We start from the raw sequence: 13737 nt of genomic DNA on the forward strand, positions 1-13737 counted from the left end.
CTGGCCAGATGAAGCCATCAGGACCACATCATCTGCAAAAAGCAGAGACCTAATCCTGCAGCCACCAAACCGGATCCCCTCAACGCCTTGACTGCGCCTAGAAATTCTGTCCATAAAAGTTATGAACAGAATCGGTGACAAAGGGCAGCCTTGGCGGAGTCCAACCCTCACTGGAAACGTGTCCGACTTACTGCCGGCAATGCGGACCAAGCTCTGACACTGATCATACAGGAAGAGGACCGCCACAATCAGACAGTCCAATACCCCATACTCTCTAAGCACTCCCCACAGGACACGGTCGAATGCCTTCTCCAAATCCACAAAGCACATGGTTGGGCAAACTCCCATGCACCCTCAAGGACCCTGCCAACACGTGATTTGCCCATGGGAATGGGTGTATCCTCCGAAAAATGTATATCACTCAGGGAATTAGGGCTCCAACAATGACCGTTCAAATCCATTAATTCCAGTAAAAAAGCTTTGATATATATCCGGTTGCTTTGATTCATTGTTTTATGAGACTAACAAATAAACATCTGAACCGCATGGTAGGGCCTGAAACTTTAAATACACAAACATAGTTTCACAAGGCCACTGCGAAAAACAGAAAACCATTTATTGTTTTTTAAATTAACGCACACATTTAATGTTGATAATTTGCATGTATAAGAGAAAAAATAATGAAAGTTAAAAAATCATAGAAACGCTCATACAACCTAAATGCATCCTTGATAATGAGCACATGCCATAACATATAATACACTCAATGATGAATTTGCTTGTCAATTTGGAGATCTAACGTGTCTGAGACCTCCGGTCCATGTCTACCACGATATCACAGGTCTGTGGCGCTGAATGCAGGGTTGGTAAAACCCACTTGATGATTGTCTGAGTCTTTCTTCTGGCTCCGCTGAGCCAGAGCAGCACCCAGGGGCTCAATGTACTCTGGAGGGCCGTTGTCCTCCTCCTCCTCCTGGATCATCTGCTGATGAAGAGAATTTTCAACATTAGACGGCAAGAACGCTACACTACACTTGCATAGGTTATATTTACCATAGCGGGTTTTGTGTCCTTGTCGGACATGTTCATGTCGTCGCTATAGTCCAAGGAGTCGAGGCTTAAGTGAGGAAAGCAAGAAGTGATTATGAAAAGCAAACATCATCAACTATCTGCAGATCTCATGGATGTACAAACCCCGTTTCCATATGAGTTGGGAAATTGTGTTAGATGTAAATAAAAAAAAGAATACAATGATTTGCAAATCCTTTTCAACCCATATTCAATTGAATGCACTACAAAGACAAGATATTTGATGTTCAAACTCATAAACTTTTTTTTTTTTTTTTTGCAAATAATAATTAACTTAGAATTTCATGGCTGCAACACGTGCCAAAGTAGTTGGGATAGGGCATGTTCACCACTGTGTTACATGGCCTTTCCTTTTAACAACACTCAGTAAATTCTTGGGAACTGAGGAGACACATTTTTTAAGCTTCTCAGGTGGAATTCTTTCCCATTCTTGCTTGATGTACAGATTAAGTTGTTCAACAGTCCGGGGGTCTCCGTTGTGGTATTTTAGGCTTCATAATGCGCCACACATTTTCAATGGGAGACAGGTCTGGACTACAGGCAGGCCAGTCTAGTACCATCACTCTTTTACTATGAAGCCACGTTGATGTAACACGTGGCTTGGCATTATCTTGCTGAAATAAGCAGGGGCGTCCATGGTAACGTTGCTTGGATGGCAACATATGTTGCTCCAAAACCTGTATGTACCTTTCAGCATTAATGGCGCCTTAACAGATGTGTAAGTTACCCATGTCTTGGGCACTAATACACCCCCATACCATCACAGATGCTGGCTTTTAAACTTTGCGCCTATAACAATCTGGATGGTTCTTTTCCTCTTTGGTCCAGAGGACACGACGTCCACAGATTCCAAAAACAATTTGAAATGTGGACTAGTCAGACCACAGAACACGTTTCCACTTTGCATCAGTCCATCTTAGATGAGCTCAGGCCCAGCGAAGCCGACGGCGTTTCTGGGTGTTGTTGATAAACAGTTTTCGCCTTGGATAGGAGAGTTTTAACTTGCACTTACAGATGTAGCGACCAACTGTAGTTACTGACAGTGGGTTTCTGAAGTGTTCCTGAGCCCATGTGGTGATATCCTTCACACACTGATGACGCTTGTTGATGCAGTACAGCCTGAGGGATCGAAGGTCACGGGCTTAACTGCTTACGTGCAGTGATTTCTCCAGATTCTCTGAACCCTTTGATGATATTACGGACCGTAGATGGTGAAATCCCTAAATTCCTTGCAATAGCTGTTTGAGAAAGGTTTTTCTTAAACTGTTCAACAATTTGCTCACGCATTTGTTGACAAAGTGGTGACCCTCGCCCCATCCTTGTTTGTGAATGACTGAGCATTTCATGGAATCTACTTTTATACCCAATCATGGCACCCACCTGTTCCCAATTTGCCTGTTCACCTGTGGGATGTTCCAAATAAGTGTTTGATGAGCATTCCTCAACTGTATCAGTATTTATTGCCACCTTTCCCAACTTCTTTGTCACGTGTTGCTGGCATCAAATTCTAACGTTAATGATTATTTGCACACAAAAAAAATGTTTATCAGTTTGAACATCAAATATGTTGTCTTTGTAGCATATTCAACTGAATATGGGTTGAAAAGGATTTGCAAATCATTGTATTCCGTTTATATTTACATCTAACACAATTTCCCAACTCATATGGAAATGGGGTTTGTACACTATTTGAAGCAAATAATTGCACCCTCTAATACCTGACTACACTTTCATCTAAGTATCGAGCCCTTACATCCCTTTAAGGGCCAAAATAGTTTGTGCTTGTATTTAAGAATACAGAAGTAAAAGAAAACAACTTAACAGTCCACTGTATTTCTGAGACAAGGCTCATTTTAATGAATACGCACAGGTTGTATAACACAAATAATAGTCTAAAAAAGGACAATAAGTACTGTTGTAGGTTTTTGGGCTCAGAGACTTGAGGGACATGGAATGGACAAGGAAGCAAGGTCCATTTCAAAAACACATAATGACCATGAATATTACTACAGTCGTCCCTCGTTTGTCGCAGTTATCTGGCATCTGACATCACCGCGATAAACAAATATACGGAAAGTACGATTATTTGTATTATCCAGAATGGGCCTGGACTATATTCCTGCGTAGTCACTCATTTCCGACGCTGCCTCGATCCTTTTATGAAGCTCCGATTGGCATCAAATATCATCAAGCGGCGGGGAAAATTACAAGGAAGATACTCCCAGAGATGAGTGCCATGTACACAACTCGCTGCCTAAAGCGAGTACACAACATCCTGAAGGACAGATACCACCCAGCACATGGCCTCTTCAACCTGCTACCCTCTGGAAGGAGGTATAGATCGATTCGCGCCAGGACCACCAGAATGTCTCACAGTCTGTATCCCCAGGCTGTGGGACTGCTAAATGAACAGCCTGCCCCTTTGCTGCCCCGGACCATCTTATTACCTCACTCTTCACCACCTCAATAATTGTGCTCTGGACATTGCATTGCTGCAACATCAACGTAACACCCATCAGATATCTGACTGTTCCCACCCCCACGTCCCTCTATTCGCCATCTTCCTAACAATGCTAAACTGTAAACTATGGTCAACCTGCACTTCAATGCAGTTTCTATGCTGCTGGACAAAGCTCAAACAAAATCTCGTTGACATGTATGACTTAAGTGTTATTATGACAATGACAATAAAGGAATTGATGATGATCACTTACAATTCTCTGGAAAAACCCTAGGAGCAGTGTGCAGAGAGTCAACTCAGCAAATAACTACAACTTTTTCTTTGATTCTTTAGCTTCCTTCGTCACGCGCTAGGGTTGTCCCGATACAAATAATTTGGTATCGATAATGGTACTGTGGTGGATGGTCCGAATCTTAAACAGCAACAAAAGTGAATTTAGTACAAAAGTTTGATTTACCCATAATCAAACACGTATATCGATACTTTTCAAATGTTAAGTGTCTGTGGATGGGGTGGATGCTGGAATGGCGGGAGTGAGAAGATTGACATCCAACATGCAATTATCGTGCCCTGTTGTGTTGAAAGCAATGTCACTAGTCTAATCGTCTAATTTTGGAATCCTAACTCGCTGTGTAAAAGCTCACATATTCTGCCTTAGCTGGGTTCTGTGTTAAAAGGTAAAAATGTCTTACTGCCTGATTTGCTGTTACGGATCAAATTGAGCTTTTCTGCAGGACCTCTTTTTGACAGGTTAGACCCTCAATCAGTTATCTGAGTCTTAAAAAATGTTCTTGTGAATGGACAAAGCCTTGCCAGACGGGGCACCAAACAATGGTGTCTAGTTGTCTCAATATATCTTGTCCATGAGTGCTGTGGTTGGTCCCGTTTACCTGACTTTGTCAACATCCGAACTCTCTTCGTCTAGGTCCAGGACCATGGCTGTGTTGATATTGAGGTTGAGCACAGGGTTTGCCCTGCCGGTACAAAATGACGACACAGAGTCAATAGAAAGGCCTATTTCCTACAACTCAATAATGCTGTGTTATTGGCTAATGTCCTCTGACCCCTCCATGGTGTACTTGTTGGTCCCTGGCACCACTGGGCCACTTTTGAGGTTGTCAGATGCCACCATGGTTGCAGAAGTCATGGCTTTTGATGCCTTGAGCTTCCTCCTGTAACTAGAACGTGAATAGAGCCGATGAACTTATCGGTCTGCCTCAACAAGAAACCAATGGATTACACTCTAACCTTACAAAGTTCTTACTTTCTTCGAGTGCAAACCAGCGAGGTGATGAGAACAACCAGAACAATAATGAGACCTGCCACCATGCCCATTAGGGAGTACTTTAAAGTGTCAAACTCTGGAGGTTTCACTGAGGAACTACCAGCCTGAAACAAAGCACAGAAATATCCTATCAATTTAGGGTTTACTTTCCAGTGCACCAGTGACCCTTAGGAGGATAAGCAGTAGAAAAATGAAGCGGTGGATAAGATGGATCCCCCAAAACAGAGATTTTGTGATGTTGTTTTGGAGCACGAAGCAAATATTAGCGATATATCTTCCTGAGAGCCATGGTTTATTTAATTTGTTACAGTCATCAATTTTGGGGGGGAAAATATGTCTGTTATCATCCATCTTCAACCGCTTATCCAGAATCGGGGAGCGGGGACAACAGCTCCAGCAGAGACCCCCAGACTTCCCTCTCCAGAGCAACAATAGCGACTTCCTCCTGCGGAATCCCGAAGCGGTCCCAGGCCAGAGAGGAGATGTAATCCCCCCATCTGGTCCTTGGCCTGCCGCGGGGTCTCCTCCCAGTGGGACGTGCAACGAGGACCTCCCTAGGGAGACGCTTGTGAGGCATCCGCACGAGATGCCCAAACCACCTAAGCTGGCTCCTTTCCAAGCGAAGGAGCAGCGGCTCTACTCCGAGTCTCTCTCGGGTGACTGAACTTCTCACCCTATCGCTAAGGGAGATGCCAGCCACCCTTCTGAGGAAACTCATTTCGGCCGCTTGTATCCACGATCTTATTCTTTCGGTCATGACCCACACTTCATGACCATAGGTGAGAGTAGGAATGTAGATAGCTCGGTAGACCGAGAGCTTTGCCTTCTGGCTCAGCTCTCAGTTTGTCTGTGTTGTATGTCTGTTATGTAAAATATAAATTGCCACTGCAGAGGATCCTGGATCCCAGCAGGATATATAAAACGCAGTGTATTTTAATGTGACATATATTTTGTGGTAAATACACTCCAGTGACGTGCAGTCACTAGAGGCAGGTGAGGCGGGGCCTCACCTGCCATCATGGAAAGAAAAAAAATTTAAAAAGAAAAAAAAAAATTTAATTGTTATATGTATCCAGTGATTATACTATAAAGTTATTTTCCATTTAACTTCATCAGTTTTAGATTATTTTTATTCAAAATCGCTGAATTTTCACATTTGCCGTTCAAATACTGAGAAGAGACGGTGCGGTGAACAGCAGCCAGTTGAGGCACGTCACTCAGTGCCTCAACATGGATTCCGGACTCGGCTAACTGCTGGCCTGCTGTGCAGTGAGAATGTATTGCTATATGAATAATATTATACATTTCCATAGTTTAGTTAGCTGAGGTATATAATGTACAGTGTATTTTGTCAACAACTGTATGTGTGTAACGTATTTCTTGTGCTGAGCGATCATAAAACGGCTGCAAAAGAGGCACTGGCTGAGGCTCCAGTAACCCCGCCTCCTGCACCCCCGCCGTAGAATTGTTATATCAACTAAAGCCCACACTTAAACTTTCCACGTGCAAGATTGAATCTATTTAAAAAAGTTATTTCATAAGAAGCCAAAAAGTGCAAAAACAATAATGTTCGTGTTGGAGGAGTTGTGAATGACTGCAGGGCCACAACATTAGGTACACCTGCAGACTGCATGTGTATCTAATTCACAACTCCTCCAACACGAACATTATTGTTTTTGCACTTTTTGGCTTCTTATTAAATAACTTTTGTAACCTATTTTCATGGGCTTTTCTCTTTGTGATGTTAAGTTCCTGTTATACGCTGTTATATAGTATATGCCTTGAGCTCTTATTTTGAAGGCGCTCAGAGCGGAAGTGATGTGACACGGAGTGGAGCGGAGTTTTTTGAAAGAAGGTAAATAAAGTGGTCCTCGTGTAAACTGGAGCCTCCGTGTTTGTTATTTTGTAGTTTCATACAGTATAGGCGACATTTATAAACCCTCGGTTACACTTTTTTAAATAGATTCAATCTTGCACGTGGAAAGTTTAAGTGAGGGCTTTAGTTGTGGACTTCATTTATAAGTAAAGGTAAGACCATAATAACGTTTTTTTTTATTAAATGTGCTTTTTTGTGTCCTACAGTTTGTATGTGTAAAGTTAAAGTTAAGTTAAAGTAGCAATGATTGTCACACACACACTAGGTGTAATGAAATTTGTCGTCTGCATTTGACCCATCCCCTTGTTCACCCCCTGGGAGGTGAGGGGAGCAGTGGGCAGCAGCGGCGCCGTGCCCGGGAATCATTTTTGGTGATTTAACCCCCAATTCCAAGCCTTGATGCTGAGTGCCAAGCAGGGAAGAATGCTGGTATGAGCTTTTAAACATAACCCGTTAACTGCTGCCAATCAAATGGTGAATAAGATACTCTTTAGGGTTCATATGTTTGTAAATCTGACTGTGATGAAGTCAGTGCCTCACCAGCCATCAACCTCACCGCACGTCACTGATACACTCTAATATCAACAGAAACAACATATTAGGTGAAAGATAACATTTCCCCAATGTTTTATGAAACAAACTCCATACTTACAACATACTTGAGGCCTAACTGTTCCAATACTAGCGCATGTTGAGGATCGGAAATCATCAGCCCCACTTCATCTGGCACTAGAGCCGACCCATTGGGATAAACAAAATATGCCACCATGATGGTACCAACTGTCGCCCTGTGAGTACAGTGTAACACAAGCCATGTTTTATATTAGTTACAGCCACAACTAAATGTTTAAAAGAACACTTACACCCTCAGCAGGGTACATTTTGTTATTGACTTTAATAGTCAGTCATTAAACAAAAACAAAAATGTACCTGGATACTTCAGAAGTGTCCTCACGGATCGCAAGAACTTCAACCACAGCTTTGGTGGCAGAAGTAAGTGCCCTGGAGTAATGAGAGTGCTTAGCCTCATGGAAATCACTAAATACTCTACATGTATTATTCCAACACGCTATTACGTTGGCAAATTAAAGTTGCCTCCTTGTTTACCCAACAGGAAGTCAGAAGTGTACAATGTCGTGAATAGTCCCATACCTGATGATAGAAGGTTTGTTTTTTTCCACTTCAGCTGGTGTTGTTCTAAACTGAAGTTCAGTTTTATACGATTGATCAACTGTGAAAATCTGAAATATCAAAATAACATGTGGTCAAGGTTTGGGAGAGATTGGGCCATCTTTTCCTGTTGCATGATCCCCGTCTCACCTCCAGCATGGTGTTGGTGGAAAGGCCGCCGGTGTCGGTTGCAGATACGGTCACTAAATATTTCCCTTTCACCGTCATATCAAGGCCTTCTGTGGTTCTGTACGAAGGAGGTAAATACATTTGTGATAAGACTCAAACAAACAGTGAAGTGAGAGATGGAGGAAAGTTGCTCTTACTGAATGATCCCAATGTAGTCGTCCTTTTGTTGTGTAGTGACTGCCTCAAATAGGAACCTGGCGGGACTTGTTTGATTATTGATGTCTTCAAATTTCACTTCACTTACTTTAAACTCAATCTGGGCATTAATTCCACTATCATAATCTTTTGCCTAAGAAAAGAAGAGAGGAATGTACTCTGGCTGCCCCGTTGCTTTTTGCATTTCATTTATACTCACAGTGACGCTTCCAACTGACGTCCCCTTGCTTGCAGTCTCTGACACCACAACTACAAAAGAAAGGAGAGTCTTGATTCATCCTCTATTAGGCGCTCCAATTTCCAGTAGTTTATTGTTGAATTTTCTTTGTGACAGGAAAGCAAGTTAAAGTGGTCATAAATATGAATTTAAAGGGGAACATTATCACCAGACCTATGTAAGCGTCAATATATACCTTGATGTTGCAGAAAAAAGACCATATATATTTTTAACCGATTTCCGAACTCTAAATGGGTGAATTTTGGCGAATTAAACGCCTTTCTAATATTCGCTCTCGGAGCGATGGCGTCACAGCGTGACGGCACACCGGGAAGCAATCCGCCATTTTCTCAAACACATTACAAACACAGAGTCAAAATAGCTCTGTTATTTTCCGTTTTTTCGACTGTTTTCCGTACCTTGGAGACATCATGCCTCGTCGGTGTGTTGTCGGAGGGTGTAACAACACGAACAGGGACGGATTCAGGTTGCACCAGTGGCCCAAAGATGCGAAAGTGGCAAGAAATTGGACGTTTGTTCCGCACACTTTACCGACGAAAGCTATGCTACGACAGAGATCATCTTTCAGGAAAAGAGAGCGGATGAGGGTATGTCTACAGAATATATTAATTGATGAAAACTGGGCTGTCTGCACTCTCAAAGTGCATGTTGTTGCCAAATGTATTTCATTTGCTGTAAACCTAGTTCATAGTTGTTAGTTTCCTTTAATGCCAAACAAACACATACCAATCGTTGGTTAGAAGGCGATCGCCGAATTCGTCCTCGCTTTCTCCCGTGTCGCTGGCTGTCGTGTCGTTTTCGTCGGTTTCGCTTGCATACGGTTCAAACCGATATGGCTCAATGGCTTCAGTTTCTTCTTCAATTTCGTTTTCGCTACCTGCCTCCACACTACAACCATCCGTTTCAATACATTCGTAATCTGTTGAATCGCTTAAGCCGCTGAAATCCGAGTGTGAATCCGAGCTAATGTCGCTAAACCTTGCTGTTCTATCCGCCATGTTTGTTTGTATTGGCATCACTGTGTGACGTCACAGAAAATGGACGGGTGTATATAACGATGGTTAAAATCAGGCACTTTGAAGCTTTTTTTAGGGATATTGCGTGATGGGTAAAATTTTGAAAAAAACTTCGAAAAATAAAATAAGCCACTGAGAACTGATTTTTAATGGTTTTAACCCTTCTGAAAATGTGATAATGTTCCCCTTTAAAACACTTTTCTTGTGGTCGACATAACATGTAACGGTGGTGTTTTGTTCAAAATGTTGCATCGATTTTGTCTAACAGATCATCTTGAAGCCGCTTTTTGACCGTTTCTTCAGGATACGCCATTTTTTGTAGGCGGTCTTATTTGCATGCCGAAGCCTTCCTCCATACCTAGCTCCCTTTGACTGTGTCTTCTCCTTGTCAGCCATGTTGTCGTTTTTAGCACTTCCATATCTACTGACAGATGTCAGTTAGACCTATGCGCTAGTGTTATGAATGGCAATAGCGAAGGACTTTAACATGCACGTGAATGTACGAGACAGTCTGCCCCACAATTAGAGGACAAAGAAAAATAAATAACTTATGGACTACAACTTTTGGACTACAACTGGAAAAAAGGCGGAATTGCACAAAGCTCTTTGGGTAAACCTCCGCCATATATGGAGATATCTGTTGGCGTAACTAAGGCAAAATACGTCACTAAAGTTTCATATTCCAAAAAGCTAATTTGGAGTAGGTTTGGAAGAAGACAAGATTGTTTTATAAATATCTCCACCATGCCTCCATATACATATATACATATACATGTATATTTATATACATATAAATAGACATATACATACACTATATACATATTTACATATAAATACATATGTATTTATATATATATATATATATATATATATATATACATAAACATATACATATATACATACATATAAACACACACATATATATGTATATATATATACAGGGCTGTAAAACTATTAAATTATTTAATCGCGATAATCACATTGTTCATAGTTAACTCACAATCAGTCGTGATTAATAGCACAAAGATATACTTTTTCGTCATTATTAAGTGTCCCTTAGCCAGATCATTTTTATGTTTTTAATGCGATGACTGGACAATTAATTTGCTTTAAAGAAATGTTTTTAAACATTGAAACGGCTCAACACGTAATGGATATAAACACGTTTTCAAAGAGAATAAAGAAAATACCTAGTGTCTTGCCAGAATTCCTATTTTGTAGGAATACAGAATTTGTATTCCTGCTTTAGGAGCACTTGAACTTAGATGAGAGGAGCTACAAGTCCATGTTTAGATAGCAGTTTCACGCATTAATAACACAAAATGTGAATTGCTGCAATCATTCTGTGATTGTCAAAGATGTTAGGTGATCATTTTTCTACATGAATAAATGTTTCTGATTTTCTGTACTTTACATGTTGTACAAGTTAGATGCAGTAGTAGTTAATTTTGGACATGTTAAAAACAAAGCAAAAGAAAAAATAATGAAAACATGTAATAATCTTGATATAATTCCAGTAAAGTACAGAAATAGAAACAGATATTTCACAATGAAAACAATACATAATGGTAAGTTTTTTCATATCCAAAAAGGAGTGGGAAGAAAAGAAATCAAATAATTAGCTTTCTTGTCATCATTATTACTATATACAATGATAAATGTACCAGTCTTATTACAATATATTATCAATGATCTTTTACTCACTTTTCTTTGGTACAAAACACAGTATGACCGTATATTGTATATAGTCACATGAATACAAGTACCGTATTTTTCGGAATATAAGTCGCAGTTTTTTCATAGTTTGGCCGGGGGTGCGACTTATACTCAGGAGCGACTTATGTGTGAAATTATTAACACATTACCGTAAAATATCTAATAATATTATTTAGCTCATTCACGTAAGAGACTAGACGTATAAGATTTCATGGGATTTAGCGATTAGGAGTGACAGATTGTTTGGTAAACGTATAGCATGTTCTATATGTTATAGTTTTTGAATGACTCTTACCATAATATGTTACGTTAACATACCAGGCACGTTCTCAGTTGGTTATTTATGCCTCACATAACGTACACTTATTCAGCCTGTTGTTCACTATTCTTTATTTATTTTAAATTGCCTTTCAAATGTCTATTCTTGGTGTTGGGTTTTATCAAATAAATGTCCCCAAAAAATGCGACTCATACTTCAGTGCAACTTATATATTTTTATTTTCCTTCTTGATTATGCATTTTCGGCCGGTGCGACTTATACTCCGGAGCGACTTATACTCCGAAAAATACAGTACTAATTGATGGTAACACCAACCAATAATATCTACTCAAACAAATTAGAATATTAATAATAACGTTAGCACTTTGTGATTGTTAGCCTGTAACCCTCATTCTTGTAAATATTGAAAAACACGTTTTTGTATCTTTTTTTTTTTTTTAAACAAAAATAAGGCTGGACATTCTTTTAATTCCGCATTCAAACTGTTCCATAGTTTATAACCCCACATATTGAAACACAAAAAGCTTCTTCGAGTTGTGCGTATATTCTGAATTTTAAGATTGAAATTACCCTTTATCTTAAATTATAACTTCCTTCCCTTTCAGTGAAAAACGTTTGCACATTCCTAGGCAGTGAATTGTTGTTGTTTTTTGTTCTGATTGTAGTTCCATGAGATCTTTACATTTCAGTAGTTTTGAATGTAAGAAAAATGAATCTGTGTGATCACTTTATTCTGCCTTATGAATGACCCTTATTGCTTTCTTCTGCAGGGTGATGAGTGGATATGGTGTGCTTATGTAATTATTGCCCCAAACTTCTGCACAGTAGTGCAAGTTAATGGCATTCTTATCTCTGCATGACAATGTTTAACCTTCTCTACCTACTAATTAATCAAATGTAATTGCGGACTATCAATCAGAACAGGTTTTAAAAGAATATACCATAGCGATGGTAATATTGTGTAGTGAACTGTAATTACCTAATGTGGGCTGCAGAGGGCAGTGGCAGGCATGCCTGCGAAATTAGACCTCGTCTCAGTGGTAGCGAAGAAGAAGCGAGATTGTACAATGACAATGCTCCTTCAAATCGCCGCTGCCATTACAATACACTTATTAATTTAAATCTCCCAGAAAACATTTATTAAGGTAAAAATGTCACAGAATAACAGAATAGCCTGATCGTATTGTAAGACGACATTTCGTTCTTTTGCTGGTTAGACCGGATGTGGAGCGTAGCGCTATTATTGTGAAGCCGCCAACCGGACGTGTATATTGGTATGAGCAAAGACTTGATATATTTTGACAAAATCTCCGATAAAACTGACTTTAGACTTCCTCTCTGCCGTATTTGTTCCTGCTTAGCGTATATTTTATCTTACTAAAGCCGTTTGATTAAAAGTCTACATTTATGTTTTCAATGCACTTAAATGTAATCCACACACGGACGTAAAGCTTCTCATTCCAAGCAGCAATGCGCGATCAGCTTTCACTCCAAAAAATGTCGTCCCACGCCGGTTGAAGGTAAAATTGTCTTGTCTAGTCCAGAGAAAGACTTGACATGACTAGTTAGGATCTGAGATTTCCATAAGGTTTCCCTTTCTTTATGCAGTTCTGCGAGCTATTTTAGCTATTTTCAACAGTAACTGGACGCCATTACACAAACCTAACCCCTCCACACCCCGAATTCCATCCATCCATCCATCCATCTTCTTCCGCTTATCCGAGGTCGGGTCGCGGGGGCAGCAGCCTAAGCAGGGAAGCCCAGACTTCCCTCTCCCCAGCCACTTCGTCCAGCTCCTCCCGGGGGATCCCGAGGCGTTCCCAGGCCAGCCGGGAGACATAGTCTTCCCAGCGTGTCCTGGGTCTTCCCCGTGGCCTCCTACCGGTCGGACGTGCCCTAAACACCTCCCGAGGGAGGCGATCGGGTGGCATCCTGACCAGATGCCCGAACCACCTCATCTGGCTCCTCTCGATGTGGAGGAGCAGCGGCTTTACTTTGAGCTCCCCCCGGATGACAGAGCTTCTCACCCTATCTCTAAGGGAGAGCCCTGCCACCCGGCGGAGGAAACTCATTTCGGCCGCTTGTACCCGTGATCTTGTCCTTTCGGTCATAACCCAAAGCTCATGACCATAGGTGAGGATGGGAACGTAGATCGACCGGTAAATTGAGAGCTTTGCCTTCCGGCTCAGCTCCTTCTTCACCACAACGGATCGATACAGCGTCCGCATTACTGAAGATGCCGCACCGATCCGCCTGTCGAT

General features: G+C 41.0%; 1 protein-coding gene across 2 annotated transcripts in view; it reads right to left on the reverse strand.

Annotated features, from left to right (window-relative positions):
• Positions 1–283: 283 nt before the first annotated feature.
• cdhr2 (cadherin related family member 2) overlaps positions 284–13737 on the reverse strand; it is a 44083-nt gene continuing 30629 nt past the window's right edge. Inside the window, exons 21-31 of one of the 2 annotated variants that reach the window (XM_061927911.2) lie at positions 8426–8475; positions 8208–8359; positions 8032–8128; positions 7864–7952; positions 7642–7713; positions 7364–7499; positions 4815–4939; positions 4615–4728; positions 4441–4524; positions 1054–1117; positions 284–982 (exon numbers count right to left, since the gene is read on the reverse strand). In XM_061927911.2, coding sequence (XP_061783895.2) covers positions 836–982; positions 1054–1117; positions 4441–4524; positions 4615–4728; positions 4815–4939; positions 7364–7499; positions 7642–7713; positions 7864–7952; positions 8032–8128; positions 8208–8359; positions 8426–8475 — 1130 coding nt within the window. In that variant the 3' untranslated portion in view covers positions 284–835. Of the gene's footprint in view, positions 986–1053; positions 1118–4440; positions 4525–4614; positions 4729–4814; positions 4940–7363; positions 7500–7641; positions 7714–7863; positions 7953–8031; positions 8129–8207; positions 8360–8425; positions 8476–13737 lie in introns of both variants that reach the window. The other variant, XM_061927910.2, reaches the window with a different exon arrangement.

Source organism: Nerophis lumbriciformis, linkage group LG35, assembly GCF_033978685.3.
Source record: "Nerophis lumbriciformis linkage group LG35, RoL_Nlum_v2.1, whole genome shotgun sequence".
Lineage (NCBI taxonomy): Eukaryota > Metazoa > Chordata > Actinopteri > Syngnathiformes > Syngnathidae > Nerophis > Nerophis lumbriciformis.